General features: G+C 59.4%; 3 protein-coding genes across 16 annotated transcripts in view; 2 read left to right on the top strand and 1 right to left on the bottom strand.

Moving 5' to 3' along the window:
* Window positions 1-60: 60 nt before the first annotated feature.
* Window positions 61-4,734, top strand: NDUFS8 (NADH:ubiquinone oxidoreductase core subunit S8). Of its 2 annotated transcripts, none has more exons than XM_040970956.1 (7): window positions 61-333; window positions 1,154-1,211; window positions 1,302-1,352; window positions 1,682-1,771; window positions 1,860-2,032; window positions 4,323-4,451; window positions 4,557-4,734. In XM_040970956.1, exons 2-7 carry the CDS (start codon window positions 1,154-1,156, stop codon window positions 4,686-4,688), a joined length of 633 nt encoding a protein of 210 aa, XP_040826890.1. In that variant the 5' UTR covers window positions 61-333; the 3' UTR covers window positions 4,689-4,734. The 2 variants fall into 2 exon arrangements, with proteins under 2 accessions (XP_040826890.1, XP_040826891.1); XM_040970957.1 differs by lacking the exon at window positions 61-333 and adding an exon at window positions 453-821.
* Window positions 4,735-6,108: 1,374 nt separating this feature from the next.
* Window positions 6,109-12,991, top strand: TCIRG1 (T cell immune regulator 1, ATPase H+ transporting V0 subunit a3). 9 transcript variants are annotated; one of them, XM_040971124.1, is made up of 20 exons: window positions 6,109-6,198; window positions 7,634-7,754; window positions 8,008-8,086; window positions 8,333-8,574; window positions 8,653-8,735; window positions 8,914-9,049; window positions 9,130-9,212; window positions 9,294-9,387; window positions 9,477-9,689; window positions 9,862-10,006; window positions 10,468-10,607; window positions 10,798-10,955; window positions 11,042-11,132; window positions 11,452-11,570; window positions 11,656-11,869; window positions 11,979-12,104; window positions 12,223-12,318; window positions 12,399-12,516; window positions 12,588-12,765; window positions 12,841-12,991. In XM_040971124.1, the coding sequence occupies exons 2-20, from the start codon at window positions 7,638-7,640 to the stop codon at window positions 12,914-12,916; spliced, it is 2,508 nt and encodes an 835-aa protein (XP_040827058.1). In that variant the 5' UTR covers window positions 6,109-6,198; window positions 7,634-7,637; the 3' UTR covers window positions 12,917-12,991. The 9 variants fall into 9 exon arrangements, with proteins under 9 accessions (XP_040827058.1, XP_040827057.1, XP_040827051.1 ...); XM_040971123.1 differs by lacking the exon at window positions 6,109-6,198 and adding an exon at window positions 6,604-6,837; XM_040971117.1 differs by lacking the exon at window positions 6,109-6,198 and having other exon boundaries at window positions 7,554-7,754.
* Window positions 12,992-14,425: 1,434 nt separating this feature from the next.
* CHKA (choline kinase alpha) overlaps window positions 14,426-25,850 on the bottom strand; it is a 56,239-nt gene continuing 44,814 nt past the window's right edge. For 4 of the 5 annotated variants that reach the window (XM_040971128.1, XM_040971130.1, XM_040971126.1 and 1 more), the window contains 8 exons: window positions 22,501-22,634; window positions 22,032-22,136; window positions 21,526-21,584; window positions 20,444-20,531; window positions 20,128-20,236; window positions 18,064-18,170; window positions 17,400-17,481; window positions 14,426-15,321 (listed from right to left, as the gene is read on the bottom strand). In XM_040971128.1, the coding sequence (XP_040827062.1) occupies window positions 15,262-15,321; window positions 17,400-17,481; window positions 18,064-18,170; window positions 20,128-20,236; window positions 20,444-20,531; window positions 21,526-21,584; window positions 22,032-22,136; window positions 22,501-22,634 (744 nt within the window). In that variant the 3' untranslated portion in view covers window positions 14,426-15,261. Of the gene's footprint in view, window positions 15,322-17,399; window positions 17,482-17,587; window positions 17,775-18,063; window positions 18,171-20,127; window positions 20,237-20,443; window positions 20,532-21,525; window positions 21,585-22,031; window positions 22,137-22,500; window positions 22,635-25,850 lie in introns of those variants that run through there. The other variant, XM_040971129.1, reaches the window with a different exon arrangement.

Raw genomic sequence — 25,850 nt, forward strand, 5'->3', positions numbered from 1 at the left:
CCAGCAGCGCCCTTGACCTACGGGAGCCACGGCCTCAGCCACGCCCCGGAAGTCCCGCCTCCACAGCCCCCGGGGCCCTCAGTAATTGGCCTCTCGGAACTGACATGGCGACACCCTACATAACTTCAAGTGCCCGCGGGCGCCTCAGCCAACCAGAGCAGAGATCTCTTCAGACCCCCCCTTTGAGCAGGCCCGTAGCCAATGAGGACAGAGCATAGAGCATCGCTGGGGAGAAAGCGAAGCTCGCCGTCCCCCTGGCAGAGGCCCAGAGCGTAGGCTCCGCCTCCGGGCTGACCGGCCGGCTCGGCTAGGAAGGAGCGGCGGCGCCTCGAGGTGGGTCCCGGGGCTCGGCTGCGAAGGCCGGCCGGGCCGGCGCGGCGTCGGGGGCGCGTGCGGTGTCGGCCCCGCCCGGCCCGCGCTCGGAGCCCATCCCGGCCGGCTCGGGGCTCGCGGCCTCTGTGTCCTTCAGCTGGCAGCGGACTGACGGGCAGCCGGTGCCTCCCGGGGCGCATGCGCCGCTCGGGGCCTCCCGCTCTGCGTCCGCGGGGTCAGAGGGCACGGGGAAGGTCGGAGAAGGGTCCGCGTGGGTGGCCAGGCGGGTGTCCCAGTCCAGCCCTCGCTGCCCCTGCACGGTCACGCGTGACGAGGCCGAGAGCGGGTGGCGTCCCTCAGCAAGGTCACCGGGCCTTCGTGGCCGGCGGGTGGTGATGGCGAGGACTAACTCAGGGCTGCAGGCCTGTCCACTCGGCGTGTGTGGCTATGAGCGCCTCCCGCAGCCCGGCGTGTCCTTCCCGGTGGATGTTGGGGACAGTCCATAGCTGGTGCGTACCCCGGGTCCACAGGTACACACACCGAGGGGTCCCGGCACCCACGTGGGAGACAGAGTTCCACGCCCCCCTGCTTGGGCCCAGCCACCGTGGGCATCTCCCTTCTGCCTGTCAAATCAATAATAATAATAAAAAAGTCATAAAGTTCTTAGGAGGTGAGACGTGTGGAACTTGGGGCCCAGCGGAGGCAGGCGGGGCATGCGTGGGGTCAGGGGCCGTCTTGCCCCTGGCTGGGGCGATGGGGTAGGGTGGGGGTCCTGGGCTGTTGCTGGAGGAGGGGCAGTTCCGGAGCGCGCCCCAGCCCCCTCCCTTTCCATGCTCCCCAGATGCGCTGCCTGTCGTCTGCCGTGCTGTTGCGGGCCTTGGCCCAGGCTGCTGGCGCAGGTAGGACGTGGGGGTGCCCTTCTTGGGGGTGCGGGGAGCCCAGGCTGCCAGCACCTGGCAGGGCCCAGAGCCATCCTCCTCTCCTGGTAGGACCTCAGGCTGGCAGGAGCCTCCACGGCAGTGCAGTGGCCGCCACCTACAGTGAGTGTCTGCGTGGGCCCTGGAGGTGGCTGTGGCCTGCTGGGGAGGGCAGAGTCCCGGCAGCGGGTCCCCAGGTAGCAGGGGCCCCCCCTCTCCCAGCCCAGTTCCCAGGTGACCAGGACACGTGGACAGCGCCTCTTGTTGGGGGCCTGGGAGGAGGGAGGCTGCAGTCTGGCCCTTTGCCTCCTCCTTAAAGTCGGCCTGGACCTGGAGAGGTGTCGCCCGGGGGGCCCTGCTGTCCCACTTGGAGGCGAGCCCCCCACGTTCCCCGCCGGGCTGCCCGGGAGGGGCTGAGTTGCATGTGCGGCCTGCTCTCCTGCCTCCCGCAGAGTACGTCAACATGCAGGAGCCCGAGATGGACATGAAGTCGGTGACCGACCGGGCGGCACGTACCCTCATGTGGACCGAGCTCATTCGAGGTGCGCCCCACTCGGGATGTGGAGGGGTGGAGGATAGAGGGCCGTCCCGCCCCACCTGCTCAGCACCTGCACCCCGTGCCGCCTGCAGGGCTCGGCATGACCCTCAGCTACCTGTTCCGTGAGCCGGCCACCATCAATTACCCGTTCGAGAAGGGCCCGCTGAGCCCGCGCTTCCGCGGGGAGCACGCCCTCCGACGCTACCCGTCCGGGGAGGAGCGCTGCATCGCTTGCAAGCTGTGCGAGGCCGTGTGCCCGGCGCAGGTGAGCCGCCCGCCCCGCGGAGCCTTGGGCCCTCAGGCCCCCACTGGCTGCAGGAGGGGTAGTCCAGGTCCCCCCACTGCACACACACTGCTAGACCCCGGCTGTGGTCTGGGGTGAGGCCAGCTGGCAGACAGGCAGGCAGGCACCCCTCTGTTCCCGCTCCTGACAGCTCCTGCCTGTGTCTTGAGACCATGCCCAGGTTTCCTGGCCTGGGCTCTGGATCAGCAGTGGAGCACCCAGGACACGAACCAGTGTCCACACGGGATGCTGGTGTCACGGCAGAGGATTAGCCTACTATGTCACCGTACCATCCCCAGATTTTTAAACTTACTTGAATATTTGTTTATTTTTATTGCAAAGTTAGATTTACAGAGAAAGGAGATACAGAGAGGAAGATCTTCCGTCTGATGAGTCACATCCAAGTGACCACAGTGGCCGGAGCTGAGCCAACCAGAGCCAGGAGCTCTTCTGGGTCTCCCACACGTGTGCAGGGTCCCAAGGCTTTGGGCTGTCATGCACTGCTTTCCCAGGCCACAAGCAGGAAGCTGGAAGGGAATTGGAACAGCCAGGACACGAACTGGGATCCTGGCCGCTCATGCAAGGCGAGGACTTTAGCCACTAGGCTACTGCACTGGACCGTAAAATTTATTTGAAAGGTAGAGTGTTGTTTTTAAGACTTATTTATTTTGGGCCTGGTGCGATGGTATAGTGGTTGAGGTCCTCACCTTGCACGCCCGTAATCTCATATGGGCGCCGGTTCTAATCCCGGCAGCCCCGCTTCCCATCCAGCTCCCTGCCTGTGGCCTGGGAAAGCAGTCGAGGACGGCCCAGAGCTTTGGGACCCTGCACCCGCATGGGAGACCCGGAAGAGGCTCCTGGCTTCGGATCGGCATAGTATCGACCCGTTGCGGCTCACTTAGGGAGTGAATCATCGGATGGAAGATCTTCCTCTCTGTCTCTCCTCTCTGTATATCCGCCTTTCCAATAAAAAAAATAAAATGAATCTTAAAAAAAAAGATTTATTTATTTTTAGGCAAAGTTAGATATACAGAGAGCAGGAAAGACAGAGAGGAAGATCTTCCATCTGATGATTTACTCCCCAAGCAGCCACAACGGCCCGAGCTGCGCCAACCAGGAGCCTCCTTTGGGTCTCCCACATGGGTTCAGGATCCTAAGGCTTTGGGCCGTCCTCCACTGTTTTCCCAGGCCACAAGCAGGGAGCTGGATGGGAAGCAGAGCTGCCGGGATTAGAACCGGCACCGATATGGTATCCTGGCACATGCACGATAAAGACTTTAGCTGCTAAGCTACTGTGCCGGGCCCAAAATGCAGAGTTTTAAAAAGGAGAATGAGAACTAGCTTTCATTTGCTGGTTCATTACTCAAGTGGCCGTAACCGGCACCGTTATGGATTGCTGTGGCAGCACAGACAGGATTTACTGGCTATGGCACAGGGCTGTTCATACTCACACTTTAACAGACATAGAAAAGAAGCCAGCGGGCCTGGCGCAGTGGCCTAGCGGCTAAAGTCCTCGCCTTGTACACGCCAGGATCCCTCATAGGTGCCGGTTCTAATCCCGGCAGCTCCACTTCCCATCCAGCTCCCTGCTTGTGGCCTGGAAAAGCAGTCGAGGATGGAACCCTGCACCCACGTGGGAGACCCGGAAGAGCTCCTGGCTCCTGGCTTTGGGCCGACGCAGCTCTGGCCGTTGCGCTCACTTGGGGAGTGAATCATCGGATGGAAGATCTTCCTCTCTGTGTCTCCTCTCTGTATATTTGACTTTCCAATAAAAATAAATCTTTAAAAAAGAAAAGAAGCCAGCAGGCAGAGTTCCCCGTGCAGTGGACCTAGTGTTCCTGGCAGTGGTGCTGTGGGCTCAGGGGTCACTGCTGAGCCCCCGTCGATCCTGGCCAGTGCCTTGGCAGCCCCCAAGGCTGCTCTCTGCTCTCCTGGGACCTTGCAGTGGGGAGCGCCCAGCTTCTTGAGCTGTTTTCTCATCTGGTAATGGGATCCCCTAGACTGAAGCCGCAGGGTTGTCCGACACATGGTGGTGGTGGAGCGCTCAGAACGGGGTGAGACACCTGGGGCCGCAGGTGCAGCGGCACTGGGCGGGGGTGTGCGCCCTGGGGTCTGTGACCTCGCCCCCAGCGGGAGATGGCGGCCATCAGCAAACCCACAGGCACGTGGGCGGGAGCAGTGGGTCAGACACCGGGAGGAAGTGAGAGGGCACGCGGGGGCTGGGCACCTGCCGGGCAGCCTGGCAGTACCAGTGGCCACTCTTCACTCCAAGGCCATCACCATCGAGGCAGAGCCCAGGGCTGACGGCAGCCGTCGCACCACACGCTATGACATCGACATGACCAAGTGCATCTACTGTGGCTTTTGCCAGGAGGCCTGCCCTGTGGACGCCATCGTGGAGGTGGGCAGGGATGGGGCAGGGGCGTCGGTGGAGGGTGGCAGGGCAGGGGCGCTCCCTGGGGGCTCCTGACGCAGCCCAGCCTGCCTGTGCCCCCCGCCCTGGCAGGGCCCCAACTTTGAGTTCTCCACGGAGACACACGAAGAGCTGCTTTACAACAAGGAGAAGCTGCTCAACAACGGGGACAAGTGGGAGGCGGAGATCGCGGCCAACATCCAGGCCGACTACCTGTACCGGTGACCCCGCCGGCCGCGCCCGGGCCGCCCAATAAAAGGCTCTGACCCTCTGCGCCTCCTCCACATCCCGTCTCAGCGAGCACCCCCACCGGGGCGGGCAGCACCCGAGGGTCTCCCAAGGGCCACCCACGCGGAGATACACCAGCCAGGGAGGGGTGGGGTGGGGGCTGCCCCGTGGAAGTGTGGCAATTATAGCAGGTGATGGAATCTGTGAGGACCGACTCTCGGGGGAAGCGGAAGCCGTGGCAGGCGGCCAGTCACGAGGCAGTGACAGGGCCCGGCTGCCCCTGAGCTGTCCTGGCCGGCCCCACCACATCCCCTTTCTACCCGCCACCCGCACTTCCTGCTCTGCTCTGGAGCTGCACAGCAGTGTCACACTCGCCAGCCCTGTCCCAGAGTCCTGGCAGAGGCAGCTGCTGGAACTGGGCCTGGGACGTGAGGGTTTCATGTGCCTCTTGGCCCAGGGCGCTGAGGCAGCCCACTGGGGGTCCCCACGCAACTCCAATGCCAACTGCCCACAGCGTGCCCCAAAACACTTCTGAGGAGACACGAGTCTCCTGGGGTTGTCCCTTGCAGAAATGATGGGGGGACCAGCAGGGGTGGCAGTGTTTGCAGGCGCTGTGCACGCACCCCAGCAGACTTCTGTCACCACCTCATGTGGCAGTCACGCCGGGGCGAGGCAGGGACTTGGCAGTGAGGGGAAGTGCTGGCCTGCTGCCCAGGGGCGCCGGCCACAGAGGCTCTGTTGGAAGGGACGTTTCCCAGCCCAGGCCACTGCCAGGCGGTGGGTAACATGCTCATGGTCACCATGGCCCACTGGCCACCCGGCTCTGCTGGTGAGGCTTCCCTGTGACAAACCGCCACCCTCGGTGTTGTCTCAGCCCGGATCCTCACTTCTGCTCGGTTTGTTCGTGTTCCGGGTTCCCAGGCGCCCTGACTGTGACTCAGTTTCCAGGCCTGGCTCTGGAGTCCTCCGCCAGGCAGGGGGCCCTGTCTCCCGATGTGGGGTTCAGGGATCACGGGGTGGGGGAGGGGGCACAGCGGCTAGACGGTGAGGCCCCTTCCGGCCTTAAGACTCCTGAGTCACCCGCAGCACACGGTCAGGGCCAGCCCCTGGCACAGGAGGGGCCCCCCGGCGAACCGGCTGCACGCCCAGGAGAATCCCAGCCTGCTGGGGGCGGGCCCTTAGGACACGGAGCTCCGGGCCGGTGCAGCGAGGGGCTCTAGGGAAGGGCGTTCCTGAGATGGGGTCCCTGCCGAGGTCACCCCCGGCCCTGGGCCGCACAGGCACTGGGGGCCGCTGGCCAGGGAGGCATCTCCAGGCCTCGCCCAGGGCCCCAAACGGCCTCTACCGCTCCGGGAGCTGGCGGGATTTGGGGGTGGCGCCCGAGGCGGGGCCTGAGCTGTGCGTCCCCGCCCACGGAAAGGCGCAAGTTGCGTGGGCCGAGACGGCGGGAGCGCAGCGCGGTGCCAGCCGGAGGCAAGGAGCGGAGCCTCAGCGCACTGCCCAGCGGGTGAGTGCCGGACAGCGCGCCCGTGGAGCCCCGGTCCAGGAAGCTAGCCAGGCGCCCTGCCCAGCAGGGCCTCGCTCAGTGGCCGATGCATGGAAGTCAGGCGGTACCGGGGGACGCGCGGGCGCTCAGAGCGGGAAGGCATGGGGACTGCTGCTAATGAGTCCAGCTCCCACCGCCTGGGGCTCAGAAGGTTTCCAGCTGCGGCTTCTCACTGAGGGGATGAGCCCATTCCACAGACTGGAAGACTGAGGCAGGGGCCGAGCCAGAGGGAAGGTGGCACACCCCTCCAGGGGTTCAGCCTCAGGAAGGGGTGCAGGTGGGCAGCCCTGCGCACCCACAGAAGGGATAAATCAGAGGTAGGGGTCCCAGGGACCAGCAGGAGGGGGAAGCTTGTGGAGTGCCCAGTTCCCTCTGCAGTCAGGAGAGACATTTGGGCAGGCCTTGGCATGCACCCACACCACAGGTTGCTCCATCCTGGAAGGTGCCATCGGGCAGAAGGTCCCTGGTGGGGGCCCTGCCTCGTCGGGAGACCCTGACCTGGCTCCCTTCCATCTGCCCAGCAGTACCCAGGGGCCAGAGGACAGCCCTGGCCCAGTGCCCAGTGTGTAGGGGAGACACTGGCCCTGGCTCCGCATGAAGGTCTGCCACCCACTCCCCTGCTCTTGCAGCTGGCGGGTGGTAGGAGGTGGGGAGATCCTGTCACCCCCACTTCACCCTGGTTGCCCCATTGCAGAGAGGAAGTGGGGGCCCAGAGAGGAAGGGCACTTGGCCAATCACATCCCCGCAGGGCCCGTGCCCTTCTGCTGCCAGCCCCTGGCCTTGGCCAGGCTGCCCTGCCTGGCCTAGGCCCACCCTCACTGGGCTAGGGCACCAGGTCCCTCTGAGGGGTCCCAGGCCCTGGCACGGCATCCATTGGATCCCTGGAGCCTGCCCGGCTGCCACCCTCCCCTTGTGGGGCTGGAGCAAGGCGGGCCAACCCTCAGCTCCCAGTTTCGCTTTCACTGCTTTCCAACCAGGAAGGCCTCTCCCGTCCAGACCCGCGTGGGGGAATAGACTGCTCTCAGTGCCCCCCCCATCTGCTCAGTCGCCTGCAGGGAGGCAGGGTGTGTGTGTATGGGGGAGGGTTCCAGCAGCGCCGCCCCTGCCTTGGCGAAGGGGAGGGGAGAGGAGGCTGGGGCTGCCCCTGGAGTGAGTGGAGTGTCAGCCAGGAAGGAGGCACTGGCATAAGCTGGCACCGTCGTCCCGGCTGGGGCTTCAGCAGGGTCCAGCTCCACTCCCGGTCACACCTGCCACTTGGGTGTGCTCCCAGCACCCCATCTCACCTTCCTGAGTCCCAGGGTGTGGCAGGGGTAGGCCTGTGCATGAGCGTGTGTGTGCTTGCGTGTGTGTGCATACGTAGGGACCCGCTTGTAGCTCTCCCCTCTCTGCCCCCCAGGACCATGAGCTCCCTGTTCCGGAGCGAGGAGGTCGTGCTGGTCCAGCTCTTCCTGCCCACGGCGGCCGCCTACACCTGCGTGAGCCAGCTGGGTGAGCTGGGCCTCGTGGAATTCCGAGATGTGAGTGGGGCCTGGGACAGGAGGGGAAGTGCTGCTGGGGGGCAACCTGGTCCAGCTGTGGGCCCCAGCCCCAAGGGGCACCGTGCAACCCCCACAGCAGGGCCATGGCCAGCTGAAGCCCTGCATGACTACCCTTGTCTCCTGGTGGTGGGGAGGGGTGGGAGGCAGCTGGGGCCCCAGTGTCCTGGGCCCAGGGCAGGGACCTCCATGACCGCTGCCTGGGGCACTGAGTCCCTCTGTGCTCTGATCCCAGCTCAATGCCTCAGTGAGCGCCTTCCAGAGACGCTTCGTGGTGGATGTGCGGCGCTGTGAGGAGCTGGAAAAGACCTTCAGTGAGTTGGGCCCTGGGCTGCTTCCCAGGCAGGCTTCCTGGAGGAAGTACTGGGGAAGAAAGGCCCCTTACCCAGGACCCCGTGGAGCTGGGATCAGTGGGAGGGCCAGGACAGTCAAGGTCACAGCATGTCAGTTATGGACGCCCACCTCTGGGCTGGGGGAGAGCCACTGGGGCTGGATCTTCCTGGGGCCCACGGAGTGGAGGCAGCACCCTGGGCTGACACCCACCATCCCTGTGCACCCAGCCTTCTTGCAGGAGGAAGTGCGCCGGGCTGGCCTGGCGCTGCCCCCGCCCGAGGGGCGACTGCCCGCGCCCCCACCCCCGGACCTGTTGCGCATCCAAGAGGAGACTGAGCGCCTGGCCCAGGAGCTGCGGGACGTGCGAGGCAACCAGCAGGCGCTGCGGGCTCAGCTGCACCAGCTGCAGCTGCATGCGGCCGTGCTGGGCCAGGGCTACGGTGGTGCCCCGGTTAGCCGCAGCCCTAGGGTGGGGACAAGTGTCTGGGAGTGGGTGTGCCCCCAGCTTCCGCCTGGGCTGGGCTCACAGTCTCCTGGCTTGCAGCAGGCCGATGCCCCAGTGGATAGCACCTCTGAGAGGATGCCTCTGCTACAGGCCCCCGGGGGGCCACACCAGGACCTGCGGGTCAAGTGAGTGACCCGTCTGCCCCCAGACCCCAGCCTGGGCATGTGCTGCCCCAGGAGCCCTTTTCTGAAACCACCCCCTGGAGTTTCCCTTGGTCCCGCCTGGGCAGAGGAGCGGGAGGGTAGGGAGGAGGACCATGGGGGGAAGAGGGAGAGCAGACCCCTCCCCCACCCAGCCCTGTGGCCGCTGCAGCTTCGTGGCAGGTGCCGTGGAGCCCCACAGGGCTGCAGCGCTGGAGCGTCTCCTCTGGAGAGCTTGCCGTGGCTTCCTCATTGCCAGCTTCCGTGAGACGGAGCAGCGGCTGGAGGACCCCGTGACGGTGAGCAGGGCCCAGAGGGGCCAGTGGTGACAGTGGCATGGGGCACTGGGGTAAACAGATGTTGTATGTGGCTCTCACAGGGTGAACCCACAGCCTGGGTGACCTTTGTCATCTCCTACTGGGGTGAGCAGATCGGACAGAAAATTCGCAAGATTACGGACTGGTGAGCCACCTACCTCCCCGTGCACTTGCCCAGGGCACCTGCTGGCTCTGAGTAATCCCAGCCCCCCCTTATGTCTGCCAGCTTCCATTGCCACGTCTTCCCCTTCCTGGAGCAGGAGGCAGCACGCAGCGGGGCCCTGCAGCAGCTACAGCAGCAGAGCCAGGAGCTGCAGGAGGTGGGTGCCACTCCGGGCCTGGGGCTCCCCTGCTGCCCGACCCTCCTCTCGCCAGTGCCCCTGATCCACGAACCCACTGCGGCCCTCAGGTGCTGGGAGAGTCTGAGCGGTTCCTGAGCCAGGTGCTGGGCCGGGTGCAGCGACTGCTGCCGCCTGCACAGGTGCAGGTGCGCAAAATGAAGGCCGTGTACCTGGCACTGAACCAGTGCAGCGTGAGCACCACACACAAGTGCCTCATCGCTGAGGCCTGGTGCGCCTCCCGGGACCTGCCGGCCCTGCAGCAGGCGCTCCAGCTGGGCTCGGTGAGTGCTTGCGGCCCGCCATTCCCTCCCCACCCCTCACGGTGCCCAGCAGGGTGGAAAACCTTTCTCCTCCCCACATTCCCTGCCAAGTCTCCCTTGCTTGAGTGGGGAGGGGGCTGCCCTGGACCCTCCACTCCCATGCCCCACTGAGTTTGTGTCTCCCATGCTGCAGAGTGAGGCAGGAGTGAGCGCCGTGGCACACCGCATCCCCTGCCAGGACATGCCCCCCACGCTCATCCGCACCAACCGTTTCACCGCCAGCTTCCAGGGCATTGTGGATGCCTATGGTGTGGGGTGCTACCAGGAGGTGAACCCTGGTGAGAACCATGGTGCCCGGACCTGGGCAGGGCCAGCCGTCCAGCCCGGGGAGGGTGGTCCCCCCGTGCATCCCTGTGTGTTTCCACACCGGCCTGCTCCCTGCAGTGACATCCCTCAGGGGTGCTGGTGCCCTTATTCCACTCTGCTGAGGGTCAGGAGCCAGGGACCCTGGACCAGCTTGGCCTCTGTCCTCCTGTGGTTCCATGGCTGATGCTGTGGTTGCCAGCGCGACCTACTGATACTCATGACACGTTTGTTGTGCGGCTCATAGAGGTGAAGTAGCTGGCCCAGGTCACACCACTCACCTGTAGCTTGCTGGGGCCCACAGGCCAGTGTTGCATCCACCCACCTGCTGGCTAGGGCTGTGTGGGGTCCAGTGTGGCACCCTGGGCTGCAGGGAGCAGATGCCCTGGTATCTCCCGACTGGTCCCAGCGCAGCATGTGCCCTGTACTCCCACAGCACCCTACACCATCATCACCTTCCCTTTCCTCTTTGCCGTGATGTTCGGTGATGTGGGTCACGGGCTGCTCATGTCCCTCTTCGCTCTGGCCATGGTGCTGGCGGAGAACCGGCCGGCGGTGAAGGCTGTGCAGAATGAGGTGTGTGCGGGTGTGGCCAGGGCCAGCAGGGCTCAGCGGCAGCGTGGCTGGGGCTGGTGGGACTTGGCCTGCCCCAGGGTAGGGCACGGCTGGGCTGGCACGGGTGTGGCCAGGGCCAGCAGGGGTGTGGCCTAGCCCAGGGTGGTTGTGACCAGTCCCCGCCCCCCGTCATGGTGCCCGTCCTGCCAAGATCTGGCAGACCTTCTTCGGAGGCCGCTACTTACTGCTGCTCATGGGCCTGTTCTCTGTCTACACGGGCTTCATCTACAATGAGTGCTTCAGCCGTGCCACCACCATCTTCCCCTCCGGCTGGAGCGTGGCAGCCATGGCCAACCAGTCTGGCTGGAGGTGAGGCCTGCGGCTCCCCACTTGGCCTGCCGCAGGGACCTCGCTGCCCCTCGTGGGGCCCCTCACTGCCTGCACTCTCGCCACAGTGACGCCTTCCTAGCCCAGCATCCCTTGCTCGACCTGGACCCTAATGTCACCGGCGTCTTCCTGGGACCCTACCCGTTTGGCATTGACCCTGTGAGTGGTGGGCACTTGGTGGAGGAGATGGTGGTGAGGGACCAGGTAGGGGGTTCCAGGCCCACCCCTGTCATTCCTCCGTATGCCAGCCTGTGCTGCTTGGGGACAGACGAGGTGCCTGCTTACTGGGCCTGCATTACTGTCACAGCCCATGGGGCAGCCAACACTGTCATGGCCACGGCACAGATGAGAAAGCTGAGGCCCCCCAGCTGGGAGAGCAGGGTTTGGCCTGGTCACCTGACCCTGTCTGTGTCAACTACTCGGGGGGCCGGCAGGGCTTGGGGGTGCCCCGAGTCCCGCCTGTCCTTCCGCTGTCCAGATCTGGAGCTTTGCTGCCAACCACCTGAGGTTCCTCAACTCCTTCAAAATGAAAATGTCCATCGTGCTGGGGGTCACACACATGGCCTTCGGGGTGCTGCTGGGAATCTTCAACCACATGTGAGGGCCAGGGCTGCCTGGGGGAGGGATGGGCCGGGAGTGTAGGAGGGGTGCCCCTGACCCCTGCTTGTCCGCACCTGCCCAGGCACTTTGGACAGGGGCACCGGCTGCTGCTGGAGACGCTGCCCCAGCTGGTCTTCCTGCTGGGGCTGTTCGGCTACCTCGTCTTCCTGGTGCTGTACAAGTGGCTGCGCTTCTCGGTTGACAGATCGGCTACGGCACCCAGCATCCTCATTCACTTCATCAACATGTTCCTGTTCGCTCACAGCGCCACCAACCAGCCGCTCTTCCAGGGGCAGGTGGGCTCCCCAGGGTCAGGCCTGAGGCCGTGCGCGCAGGGTGAGGGACTGGGGGGGGGGCAGCGGTGTCCTCCGTCTGAGACGACCTTCCTTGTCCCCTTGCCTGCAGGAAGTGGTCCAGACCATACTGGTGGTCTTGGCCTTGGCCATGGTGCCAGTCCTGCTGCTGGGCACGCCCTTGTACCTGCTGCGCCAGCACCACCAGCGCTCCAAGATGCAACTTGTGGGCCACCAGGTGGGGGCTGGGCTGGTAGCAGCATGGGCACTGCCAGGAGTGGGCGGTGAGGGAGGCCTGGGTCCCCCTTGGGGCTGAGGGGCTGTGGACGCTGCATCCTCCCCGCACTCCCAAGCAGGACAAGGACGGGCTTCTGGATTCACACGACACATCAGTGAATGGCTGGGGCTCTGAGGAGGCGGCTGGGTGCCCGAGGGGACAGGAGGAGGCCGAGGTGGGTGTCACGTCTGCTTGGACAGGATGTGGCAGGGGACTGTGGCCTGGGCCGGCCCCTCACTGTCCCCGTCCCCACAGTTTGAGGCCTCGGAGGTCTTCATGCACCAGGCCATCCACACCATCGAGTTCTGCCTCGGCTGCATCTCCAACACAGCCTCGTACCTGCGCCTCTGGGCCCTCAGCCTGGCCCACGCCCGTGAGTGCCCTGCCCGGGAGCGGGGTGGGGGATGGGAGCGGGTGCCCACCACCTCCTCCATCCCCCTGCAGAACTGTCGGAGGTGCTGTGGACCATGGTGATGCACCTAGGGCTGAGCATGAGCCGGGAGGTGGGCTGGGCTGCCGTGGTGCTGGTGCCCGTCTTCGCCGCCTTCGCCGTCCTGACCGTGGCCATCCTGCTTGTGATGGAGGGGCTCTCGGCCTTCCTGCACGCCCTCCGGCTGCACTGGTGAGTGCCCACCCCCTGCCTGCCCACCAGGCTGGGGCGGGAACTCCCTTGCTAGCCTCTGCCTTCTACTCCCAGGGTGGAGTTCCAGAACAAGTTCTACGTGGGCACTGGCTACAAGCTGAGCCCCTTCACCTTCGCCGTGGAGGACTAGCGCCCACCAGGGCACATCCCCTTGGCCGCAGCCTTTCCCGAGGCGGGAGCAATAAAGGAGGTGGTGGTGCGGGCAGAGGCTTTTCTGGTTCTGTCTGAGTGGAAGGGCGCTGGGCCTGCCTTCCGCTCACGGGGGGGAAGTGGACACTGGGGAGGACCTGGGCCCCCGAGGATACTTGGCAGTGTGCATGAGTATTCATTAAGGGGGCAAAACTCGGGCCTAGAGAGTAAGTTTCCAGCTCGGAGGGAGGGTGTGCAGGTTGGCTGGGGTGGTGGTGTCCTGGACCCAGTCCCCACTGCACACTGCCGTGGGCTGGCCGAGGAGGCACCACCGTGTAGCCATGCTGCCCAGGTGAGGCAGGGCAGGACAGGACCGTCCTGAGCCTGGAGCCAACTCTAGGCCCTGCTTGATCTACCCGCCTCCCAAATGCTTGGCCTGTTTCCAGAAGTGACCAGTGGGGTGGGCATGGCCTGCTGGGGTTGCCTGTGCTCTGGGTTTGTCCACCACTCCCATGGGCTTTGACTTTTCCAGCTGGTGATTTTGAGGCCAGGGCCTCTGTGAGGGCCCAGGCAGCTACAGGAGGGGCCTGTCTCAGGAGACATGGCTGTGGGATGGCAGGACACCTGGCCGACTTGGCTCAGAGGAACCTTGGTTTGGAATGGGGCCATGGGTGACCTGAAGCAGTCTTACCTGTTCCAGGACGGGGGACGGGGAGGGAGAAGGATGTATGTGTGCAGGGTAAGGGAGCCCAGGTGGTTCTGCCCCCAAATTGGGTTGCCATGGGAACCATATATCTAAAGGCACAGAAGGGCACCCTTTGGGGTTTGGGTGGGACTGCTCAGGCAGGTAACTCAGTGGGCATCTGGCCAGGGGAGGGATGTGTGTGGCATGCCTCAGTGGGCCTCAAGTCCCGGCTTCTCCACTTCCCCTGCACCTTACATTGTTGGAGTCCTGCCCCCCATACAGAAGTCCTGGACACTTCCTGGCTCCAGCTCAGGCTGAGGGAATGTCTGAGGAACGAACCAGTGGATGGGGTTGTTTCCTTTCAAATAAAAGAAAATAAGGAAACCACACAGGGGACCTCTGATCCTTGAGAATCTCAAGAGAAGATAAGATTAAACAGCAAAGGGCTTATGTAACAACAGTCCCACCCCGAGGCCTGTGGCAGCCCAGTGCTGGCACTGGGACCAGAATGTGATATCTGAGCCGAAGCCCTGCCTAGGGCCAGGGCCCAGGAGCACTGGAAGCCCCCAGGACTCTTCCGCCTGTGAGGTCACTTCCTGTTAGGATGTGAACATTCACTGGCTGAAGTCTCCCACATGTAGCAGGGTAGACATGGGAGGCTGCTGCCCGACCCCTGTTGTTTGGGCCAAGGGTCTGAACAGTCTGGAAGGTGAGACCCCCTGGGGTACCCCAGGAAAAGCAGTAATAAAGGGGCCTCTGGGAAAACCAGTGTGGTGGCCCAACACACCCAGGGTTACCAGGGTCCCCCAGCCCCGGACACAGCTTGAGGCATGTTACGTGTTTATTCACAAAGTACAAGTTTGTGAGAGATAGATGCACAAAAATGAAGTTCAGAGTGAGAAGTCTGCCAGGACTCACTCCCCTGGGATGGCCACTGTACAGGGACTTGACAGCCGTCACTGCCACACTCTGTCCCACCAGGCTGCTGCTGCCCAGCGGGACATCAGGGACATCTGGGCTCCAGCCCTGCCCAGGGAGCACCAGGCTCCACCTCAGCAGGGGAGGACTGGGAGGTCACCGCCCGTGGCCAGCTGCAGGTCTGTGTAGGGCTCGAGTTAGTGAGGCACTAGGGGTTAGCGGTCAGGAGGAAGGCGCGGTAGGTTCCGTCCAGTCATGGTGAGGCGCATCAGAGAACAGACCTGAACAACAGGTACCTAGGAGCCACGTCTGCCAGCAGCGCCCAACAGACCGAAGAGCAGCTTCTGGAAACAGGACGGGTGCCCCCTGGGAGATGGCCCATGGTGGGGCTTATGCTGTGGGGCACTTCACAGTATGTCACTCGTTGGGTCCTGGGAGCGTCACCTATAGGAAGCCTGGTCCCAGGGTGGACCCTGTGGCGGTCTACCCTTGTCATGTCTGACCGACAGTGCACCGTGGACCCGAGGAGTCTGAGCTATTGCACTATTTCACCGTGTCTGTCCCCCCACCCGAGTCCTAGTGAGATCGGAACCAAGGCATGAATGCCGCTTTCTGGACTATCGTAATTCCTGCCTGCAGCCAGACTGAGACCCCTGCTGCAGCAGCAGGCGCCCACGCCTGGGAAGACCCGCCAGCAGCTGTCCCGCAGTCCGGTGACGAAGGAGGTGGAGTTCTTTATGCAGTCACACTCCAAGCTTCCTCTTCTGGTCGAAATAGGCATCAAACCTGGCCTGGGCATACTCCTGGAGAAGGCAGAGAAGGCCTCACCACGTGCTCCTGCTTGCTGGAGCCCTGCCCGTCTGCCCTGCCCATCTGCCCACTTGTGCTCCTGCTTGCTGGAGCCCTGCCCGTCTGCCCTGCCCTTCTGCCCACGGGAGGCCAGGCCGGAGGGACCAGGCCTTAAAGGGTTAACCAGCAGAAAGGTGGGCATGTGTGGCACGCTGCTCCCTGCACACCTTTATGTTAAATACATCTGCGAACAGCTGCCACGACTGGCACAAGGCTTCCTCGTGCCCTGGGGTGCTGAGGGCACCCGAGGACCCACACAGTAAGCGTCCTCTGACAGCACAGGTGCTGGAACACGGGCAGACACGAGAGTGCATTAGAGGTCACCACCAGCCCGACTGTCACCCACGCACTGAGGTGCTCTTCCATTGCGGTCCCTGCATGCTCTTCCCTCGCTTCGTGCTGACGCACACCCTGGGCTGAGCAGCTGCAGTTGCAGTGTGGCCCTCACGGAGCCCTGGGCTGAGCTCCCTGCTCCTGCTACAGCCTTAGCTCCCCCCACTTCTCTCTCCCTCTGACAGCGGAAAGGCAGAAGAGTTGGTTTTGAGTCCCAGCAAGCCACTTCCTCTCTAGGTCTGTCCCCCATCTGTCCACCTGCGTGGGGAGCACAGCCTGGTAGAGAACCAACTTCACGCCTGAAAATCCAGTTTGCTAATGCCAGAGGTCCCAACATCACTTTCTGGAAACTTAGTCCATGAGGCCACAGCCATGCCCCAGGTCACTGTGCCCCAACACTGCCAGCACCCAGACAGGACTTCTTCCTCAAAGCAGCACCCTTTCCGGCCTTTCACTCAGCATTATGTTGCTGTTTAAAGGCTCAATGACCCCCTTCCCAGGGCACTGGCAGGAAGCTGGGCCGGAAGGACAGGTGCTGCTCATGCTGGCCCTGCAACAGGGGATGCAGCATTTCAAGTGGCGGCTTACCCCACCCTCAGAGGCCGCCAAACAGGTGCCCACTCCTCTCTTCTGCCAAGGTCCCAACATACTTCACCTGCTGGCTGTCTCCAGTTTGGAAGTGTTAAAAATATAAGGTTGCTGGATTGGTGTTGTGGCATTGCAAGTTGGCATCCTGTTTCCCATCTAGCCCCCTGCTGATGCCCAAGTGCCTGAGCTGCACCCACATGGGAGATACCATGAATCTCCTCGCTGTTGTGGCCATGTGGGGATAGAAGAGCTCTCTGTAACTGCCTTACAAATTATATATGTATAGAAATTATACACGATGATTTACGTTGATTATATACTTAAATAAAAGGCTGCTATTAGCACTTGAGGACCAGTCTTGGTGTACAGACAGGCCCCGAGTGCAGGATCCGCCTGATGAGCAGACGGGTCGTGGGTGTGCAGGTCGTGCTGGCCTTTGGACTGTTGTCCTGCTCCCACGCGCCGTCCCCCTGGGCAGGGCCACGGCGCTCACACCAGCCAGCACTGTGCCGTCAGCTCCTAAAGGGCCCAGCCAGGACTGCGGGTGGACAGGGTGTCCTGCCAGGATCCTAATTTTCATGACTTGATGACTATTTACATTCATTATATTTCTCTGCCTTGAAGTGCTCAGACCTGTGCGTTTAGGAAGTAGGTAACTTGGGCTTCTTGCTGAGTTAGGATTATCAACGTATTCAAGACAAGTCATCTGCCCAGTATAAACTCCATTACGTTCCCCCAATCTGTGACTTGCCTTTCATGTTATATGGTGTCATTCAAACAGAATTGTTCATCTGGATAAGTTTAGCATACTGCAAGTTCTTTTTTATAGGTAACATTGATATAACCTCAGAGACGACCTCATAATGTCCGCTTTTGGTCATCAAGTATTTCTCTTGTTTTCTTAGAGAAACTTCACTCTAGAACTTTCCCATATGACGTGAGATTATTGTTCCCAGGCTCAGGACTTAGTTCAAACTGCCCCAGGCTTCTCTCTCAGCTCCTCAGGCCGAGCCACACTGCCCACACACGGCTGGCCAGATTCAGGACCTCAGCTGCCCTCTCAGGAAGGGCCCCTGCTGCCATGGGAGAAGCAGAAACAGTGAAGACGTACCATGTACCCAAATTCAATGGATGAAATCTTGGCCTGTACAATGGACCAAAGTCCCCAGAAGAAATGGGATGCAAGGGCAAACCTGGAATTACAAGAACAAGAAGCTCACATGAGCTGTGTGGGATCAGTGAGGGGACTGATGAGGCTTTGTGGGGGGACATTTGAACCCACTGTAACTTATCTGGATGCACACTGTCTGCCCGGCCAATCCATGGGCTAGTCTACAGGCACCGAGCACACCGGAAATGCCACGGCCAGTCTCTTCCCACCTCTGGTCAATGAGAGGTGCACCTGCAGGTGTGAGCACCCCAGCTGCCTGGCCATAGCACACAGGATGACATTCACAGGAGGTAGCTGCAGGTCTTGGTGGCCATGCTGGCAGAGAAAAAAACAATCTTGGCGACGCCGGCAGAGAAAGAAACACCTTTGGGCACGAGCACGAGCAGCCGGCACTGGTGGCCAGCAAGCATGCTCCCTCGCTCTGCCAGGAGGACCAGAAGACGCTCTGGCTCCCTGCCCGGCTTCCTGCTTGAATGCCACCCTCACCCCCATCGGCTCCCCACGTCGTCACCTCCAGGTTGCACCCCTACCTCCAAGGGGGCAGTCCAGCTGCAGTCCATGCACAGGGCAGCTGGCTGAAGCAGAAAAAGGAAGAACAAAGTACCTATTGATCTCCACCAACATTGCTTCTTCTACATCTGCTCTCTCTTCACTTCTGAGGTTTGCAGAGTTGCTCTGGAAAGCAGCCAAGTAACTGGAAATGAAATGGAGCTGAAGAAAGAAAAGTAACTGTTAGCTAAGCCCAGTGGTGATCTAACAGGGCCCTGTGGCTGTGCCCGGGGGAGGACTCGGGGTGAGGATGGCCAGGTGCCTGGCTGCTGCTGGAGAAAGGCCTCAGGCACCTCTGTCCCAGCCCCATCTCCAGGCGGGGTCCACTTATACCAGCTCCTTCACTGAGGCTGTGTCCCACAGACCCGCCGACCTGGCAGGCCTAAGGAGGCTCTAGGGCACCCTGGTGTTCACCCAGATGCCTGATCCTGGCTTGGACAGAAACTGCTCATTGACAGCTCCAGTCTCCCCTCTTCCTGCATCAAAGGGCAGCAGGGCTCTGTCAACTACCACTTCCCTTTTATAAATAAGCACATTGCTAACGGAGTCCAGCCTGTCTGGGGGTAAAAACCAAGCTCACACACAGGACTCCGCAGTTATGAAACAAGAAATGACATTTCATTGGACAGCAAAAGTCAGATAAAGACAGGAACGCAGAGGGTAAGAAAGGAGGCGAGGAAATGCCGGCTGTGACAACACAAAAGTTCCAGGACTGTGACAGCCTGAAAGCTCACCGCTGTGCGCCTGCCTCTGTGTCCTGACTCCCAGACCCCCGACAGTGCTAGAAACAGCTCTCCAAACTGCTCTATAAACACTCCATACAGAGCCCATGGAGCCCAGCTTCTGCCAGGATCCAGGCTGCTGCCTTCTAGTGTAAAATCAAGGCTACTTCCAGTCCCCAAGTCAGCTTCCACAACACTAACAACCACTCGGTATGTTGTTCCTAACACCTTTCCAGCATCTCCGCTGCCATCAAATTTTTATTTTCCCTTTTTTTCCAAGATTTATTTTATTTTTTGCTAAAGATTTTATTTTCATTACAAAGTCAGATATACAGAGAGAAGGAGAGTCAGAGAGGAAGATCTTCCGTCTGATGATTTACTCCCCAAGTGGGTATAACGGCCAGTACTGCGCCGACCTGAAGCCGGGAACCAGGAACTTCTTCCGGGTCTCCCACACGGGCACAGGGTCCCAAGGCTTTGGGCTGTCCTCGACTGCTTCCCCAGGCCACAAGCAGGGAGCTGGATGGGAAGTGGAGCTGCCGGAATTAGAACCGGCGCCCATATGGGATCCCACCGTGTTCAAGGTGAGGACTTTAGCCGCTAGGCCATGCCGCCAGGCCCTTTTCAAAGATTTACTTACAGGCCTGGCATGGCAGCTAAAGTCCTCGCCTTGCACACACCAGGATCCCATATGGGCGCCAGTTCTAATTCTGGTGGCCCCACTTCCCTTCCAGCTCTCTGCTTGTGGCCTGGGAAAGCAGTTGAGGGTGACCCAAAGCCTTGGGACCCTGCACCCACGTGGGAGACCCAGAGGAGGCTCCAGGCTCTTGGCTTTGGATTGGCTCAGCTCCGGCCATTATGGCAGCTTGGGGAGTGAATCATTGGACAGAGGATCTTCCTCTCTGTCTCTCCTCCTGTCCATATATCTGACTTTCCAATATAAATAAATAAATCTTAAACAATTTTTATTTACATTTACAGAAAAGAGATTTACCAAGGGATGGAGATACTGGCTCACTTCCTCACCAGTCACAATGGCGTGAATGGGGAGTGGGACAACTGGGATACGAACCAGCACCCCATATGGGATCCTGTTCCCCTCCCCGCTGCTGCAAATAACTTTTTAAAAAACAATAACACAACTCATTCAAATTCTTAAGTTTATTCGGAATACTAGGATAATTTAATATTTAAAAAGCATTTGTCTCTGATTTTGAAAATAGCCTTCATCATTTTTTCAAATGGTCACAGCACAATCCCAGTCCCTATATATCATTTTGAAAAAACATTTTTAACATCATGCCTAATTACATCATGCATTAACAAGTGCAGCACTAATTACAGAAATGGATTTTGGTATAAACCTGAGTTGCTGAGGAGGTAAACTGGTGTCTCACCTGTTGTTTCCTGGTGGGATACTTGTGAAGGTTCGCTCTGAAAAACGGGTACTTCTCAGAGCTGTAGTCATACACCCACTCACAGAAGTGATTGCCAATGTCGAATCCCCTGAAAACAAGAGGAGAGTGTGCACAGGAGGCGGGTGGGCGTGCCCGTGCACGGTGCAAGCGAGCGGCACAGGACCACGACAGGGGAGTCTGAGGGCTCTCCTGCAGTCACAGGCCTGGCAGCACTTTAGGAAAACGCCGTGCAGGAGGCCCTGGAAACCAGGGAGGAAGGGAGCGCTGAGCTGCAGGGCTGCGTCCCTGAGCCTACCTGTAGTTGTAGCTGCTGTACTCAAAGTCAATGAGCATCAGCTTCTCCTTCTCCAAGTGCTCCCGGCCTTCCAGCAGCAGGATGTTTCCTGCAGAGGGGTGGGGACAGAAGGCCACGCGCTGACCTACTAACTGCCGCCTCAGGCCCTCCCTCGGACGTCCCCTGGGGTCCCGGGGCCGCTCCAGGGCTGCCACAGGGCTCCTTCCCTCACCTCTCACCCCAGTGCTCCCCTCAGTACGGGCACGGCCCACACCTCACACCACTGGCTAGCATGACACTTCTGGGCATCCACGCAGCAGTTCACTGAGCTCAGAGGCCTAAGAGGGTCTGGCTGGGGCATGATGGTGGAGTGCTGTCCTTGGTGAATAAGCCAGTGACACACCCAGACACTGAGCAGGCACAGGGCTCTCTTCCAGGTCACAGGGGTCTGGCTGCTAGCCCCAGGGGCTGCCGACCCGAGAATCCCACACGCCAAAGTGGTCCCATCTTGAGCTCCTAGGGCCAGCCTTTGCTCACTGTGCTTGCTCTCTGCCTATGCTTTGCTGTGCGAGCTGGTGCCAGGCTCTCTGCATACCTCTTTGCATCAGTTTCCCATGGGAAGCAGGAAGCAGCCTCCTAGGCAATGGCCATAGCGGAGCAAGGCCCCGCTCTGTGCTGCCTGTGAGCTGCCCCAGCACTGTGGACAGCAGATCAAAGGGTCTTAGGGATCAAACTGCTCAGCCTGGCTGAGTCAGGCCTGGGACCGGTCCTGTTCGCTAACTGCTCTCCGAGGGATAAAGCGGGAGAAATGATGTATGATGGAGAAGCTCAAGGTCTTGGTCCAAACTCCAAAGTTTAATGAATTTGGGGACTTTTCTACATGGATATGTGTTTAAGGAAATGGGCTGACACCCTAACAGGGTTTTCTAAAACTTATTTTGCTTCCTTCATTTATGCTGCAAATTTTCCTGCTGTGAGGTCTAACAGTCCTTCTCGTCTCCTGCCTGGTTCCCCACAGAGCCTCAACAGAGGCTCCTGCTCCTCTGCTCACAGTTCCCCCAAGTGCAGAGCCCACCATGTGTGCACACACACACAGTTCTTACCTTCTTGGCAGTCATTATGACAAAACACAACTGGAGATGGAGTCGACTCAAGCAGTGACCTGGAGGAGAAGGTTCTGCTGTGAAGAAAGGCCTCGGCCGTTCCTGGGCACAGTGCTGGGCTGCGGGGTCATTTCTCCCAGTGAGTCAGAAACCTGTCCTTACAGTGGTCTTTGAGGAGACCCCACCTCAGCTCTATCAGAAACCCAGGCTCCAGTCACGCCCCCTGCCCCCCAACACTCATCGCTGACTTGACTGACTGACCTCTCTCTGCCCTGGTAAGCCGCCCTGTCACCATCCTCCACACCAGGCCTGCACCCTGTGGGCACCACACCTAGCCTGCACACCAGGCCTGCACCCTCCCCAGAGATCAGTGTCAAGGTCCTTGCCCGACATTTCCCCCTCTGCAGAACTTCCAATGCTTGAGTAGATGCCACGTGACAGTGCCCGGGGATCAAAGCAGTTGTTCAAACTCATCCTGCAACATGCGGGCTGAGGTGTGTGCTCACCGCAGCTTCTGAAGCTCCAAGGGCAGATTGTAAGCGAGGAACTTCTGCAGCTGCCTTGCTTTGGGCTCCTCAGTGAACTTTATCCTCAGCACCTGAGTCAGGTACCTGTGAACAAGGAGATGCAAGGGATCATGGCTCCACTCCCCAGGGGCCCTCCCGAGGCCGCAGGGAACCCTGCACGGCCAGCACCACACTGGCTGGAAAAGAGGGGCAGGCCTGGGGAAGCACAAGAATTATAAAAAGGTTTTGTTTGTTTTGGCCTGCTCAGCTATTAAGCTGCATCTTTGCAAGCAAGTCTTCTTTCTTGGCATTTACAAGGCTGCTCCTTGAGGCCGACCCCACCAGCAGACGGCCTGACACCAATGAGCCCAAGGCGCACCTGCCCACAGAGGCCAACAGCTCTTGCTCCTGGTGCTGCCGGGAACCTCCTATGCAAAACCAGAGGAAACAAAGTGACCCCAGCACTTACTTCTCCATGGTTCCAAAAAGCCATTTGGGTTCCTTATTGAATGGCATTTTCATACCATGAAATGTGGCCATTTTCTCAGCTATTTCAGCAGAAATATCTGGCAAACTTAATTCTTCAGTGTCTAATCGCCGGCTCTGAAAAACAAGTCAGAAACTGACACCATCTCGCTGTATCTTAAGAACCAGTCAAGTCCGTGTTGGGCTCCTCTTTAAAAACGTGAGAGGCAGAGAGACAAACGAGGGGCACCTTCCCCAAGTGCCTGCACCAGTCAGGGCTGGACCCTGTGTCCACAGCAAATGCTATGGCACTTCCACCACGGCCTGTCTTTAAATTGTACTGAACTAGGGCACGTGCTGTGGCAAGCTGTAGGGACTAAAACTGGCACCGAGCGGGAGCCTGCAGGTGGAGGGTCAGCTGTCCCACTTCTGACGGCCAAGTTCTGGGTCCCTGCATCCACATGAAGACATGGAGGAAGCGCTCAGTTTCTGGCTTTAGCCCGGCCTAGTGCTGACCAGTGCGACCACCTGGAGTGAACCAGCAAATGCAAGACCTAACTGCCTTTAAAAAAAGCAAAAAAAATTTTGAAAAATACAAAAACATTAATAAAAATGAACTAAAAAATTACTTTCTCAAATCTATGATTCTACCTTCTAAAATCCAAAGAATTAGTGTATTTAAGGGCCAGCACCACGATATAGCATGTTAAGCCTCCACCTGGAGTGCTGGAATCCTGTATGGATACCAGTTCAAGTCCCAGTTGCTCCACTTCTGATTCAGCTCTTTGTTAATGGCCTGGGACAGCAGTGGAGGACAACCCAAGTGCTTGGACACCTGGCAGAAGCTTCTGGCCCCAGGTTTTATTTATTTATTTATTTTTAAAGATTTATTTTTATTATTTTTTTATTGGAAAGGCGGATATACAGAGAGGAGAGACAGAGAGGAAGATCTTCCGTCCGATGATTCACTCCCCAAGTGAGCGCAACGGGCCGATACTATGCCGATCCGAAGCCAGGAGCCTCTTCTGGGTCTCCCACGCGGGTGCAGGTTCCCAAAGCCTTGGGCCGTCCTCGACCGCTTTCCCAGGCCACAGGCAGGGAGCTGGAAGGGAAGCGGGGCTGCCGGGATTAGAACCGGCGCCCATATGGGATCCCGGGTGTGCAAGGCGAGGACCTTTAACCACTTCGCCACCGCGCCAGGCCCGGCCCCAGGTTTTAGACCCAGCACCAGCCACTGCTGCCATTTAGGGAATGAACCATCAGATGAAGATCTCTCTCCAACTCTCCTTCTCTCTGTGACTCTGCCTTTCAAATAAAGAAATAAATCAATGAAAGAGAGGAAAATAAACAGTCTATTTGCACACAGGCCACCTGGCTGGCAGCTTACTTGAGCCAGCTGCAATAAGCAGATGCGGTGCTTGGCATGCAGCTTAGCCAGGAGCCCCGCTCAAGGCGCCTGCAGTGTCCGCTGTCCGAGCTGGCACAGGGCAGGCTGCTCAAGACCCTGGTTTTCCCTGTGCAGCCTCACGCCCACTGCAGCTCATGGGAGCTACTGATGCATGAAGATCTTTGTGTCTTTCTTCTTCATGAGAAATGGTGCTCTACAGACCCCGAGACCCAGCGCTCCCAGGTTAGACACACCCCAGCCCACAGCTACAAGCCCAATTTAGGGCTGTGTCTTCCGATTTCTATGAAATGTGAATTGCAGCACAAAACCCCTCAAGGGGCCCATGCTGTGGCATTGCACTTAAGCTGCTGCTTGTAAGGCCACCATTCATATGTGAACACTGGTTTGAGTCCAGGCTGTCATTTTTTTTTTAAGATTTCTTTATTTTTATTGTAAAGGCAGAATTACAGAGAAGATCTTCCATCCACTGGTTCACTCAAGTGTCCCCAAAGGCCTGAGCTGAGCCAATCCAAAGCCAGGAACCAGGAACTTGTATGCAGGGGTCCAAGTCTCTGGGCTGTCCTCCACTACTTTTCCAAGCAGGGATCTGGATGGGAAGTGGAACAGCTGGGACAAGAACTGAGCCCATATGGGGTCCTGGCACATGCAATGTGAGGATTTAGTCACTAGGTCACTGTACCAAGTGTGCTGTCTCACTTTTTTTTTTTTTTTTTTTTTTGATGACCAGGTCTGTTTAATTTGTTTTTCTATTAATTTTTTTTTCTTTTTTTTTTTTATTGTTATTAACATTGTATTATGTGATACAGTTTTATAGGCACTGGGGATTCCCCCCACCCCTCCCATACCCCTTCCCCCATAGTGGATTCCTCCACCTTGCTGCATAACCACAGTGCTGTCTCATTTTTGATCAAGCTTTCTGGTAAGGAAGCGACAGCCCGAGGACGTGGACCCTTGCTGCCCACGTGGGAGACTGGCTCCTGGCCCAGCCTGTGTCAGGCTCAGCTGTTGCAGCCATTGGGGAGTGAATCAGTGGACGGACAGATTCTGCCTTCCTCTCCTTATCTTCCTCTTGGCCTTTAAAATCAACATACCCATCCCCACCCTTGCCTAGACAAATGGGACTAATGGCATAGGGCTCCATGAACTACTCAGTCCTGACCAATGACCACGCCACACGTGACAAGGGCAAGAACCTCAGCTCCCAGCAGCAGGGTAGTCAGGACCTGCTGCGGCAGTTCCCTCTGCCTTCAGAACTGCCCTGATAGTCACACACTGCTTGGTGACAGGGAGACCTTTTGTGGCCACACATCCGGGCTGTGAGGGATGCAACACGTGCCTACTGCTTTAGGGCCATGGTGAACAACACAAGCTCATGGCAAACACAAGACAAAACAATGAAATCAAGAGACGTGGTCACACAAGACACACAAACAAGGCAGTTGGAGTGTAAGAAGCCACACTGTTTTATAGGCAGCAGACACTACTGGTCAAGTGTGTGTGCCATAGGCTCACACCATCACGCAGACACTAGGGGCGTGCGTCAGCACTGCCCGGGACATGCCTGCACTGTAGTTGGCTGGTGTGGTTGTCTCGTGTTGAAGCTTCGATGCTCAGAGAAGCAACCCCACCATTCCAACTTGCTTCCTGGTACAGAAAAGAGAGAAGGCTATTCCCATTCCAGATTTTTAAAGCTATGCTTATGTATTTATTTGAACAGGGGTGGGAAGGAGAGGGGGAAAAAGAGAAAATCTTTCACCCACTGAATGACCACTCAAACCCCATAAAACCCCAATGTCTGCTACAGCCTGGCCAGGTCAAAGCCTGGAGCCTAGAACTCCATCCAGGCCTCCTGTGGGAGCTGCAGAGTCATCATCTACTGCCTCCTGGTGGCCCAGCAGGACGCTGGTTGTGGCAGAGGAGCAGGGCAGGAACTTGGGTGTCCATGT

This window comes from Ochotona curzoniae, unplaced genomic scaffold (genome assembly GCF_017591425.1).
Source record: "Ochotona curzoniae isolate NIBS_2020 unplaced genomic scaffold, NIBS_Ocur_1.0 scaffold_4937, whole genome shotgun sequence".
In the NCBI taxonomy this organism is placed as follows: Eukaryota; Metazoa; Chordata; class Mammalia; order Lagomorpha; family Ochotonidae; genus Ochotona; species Ochotona curzoniae.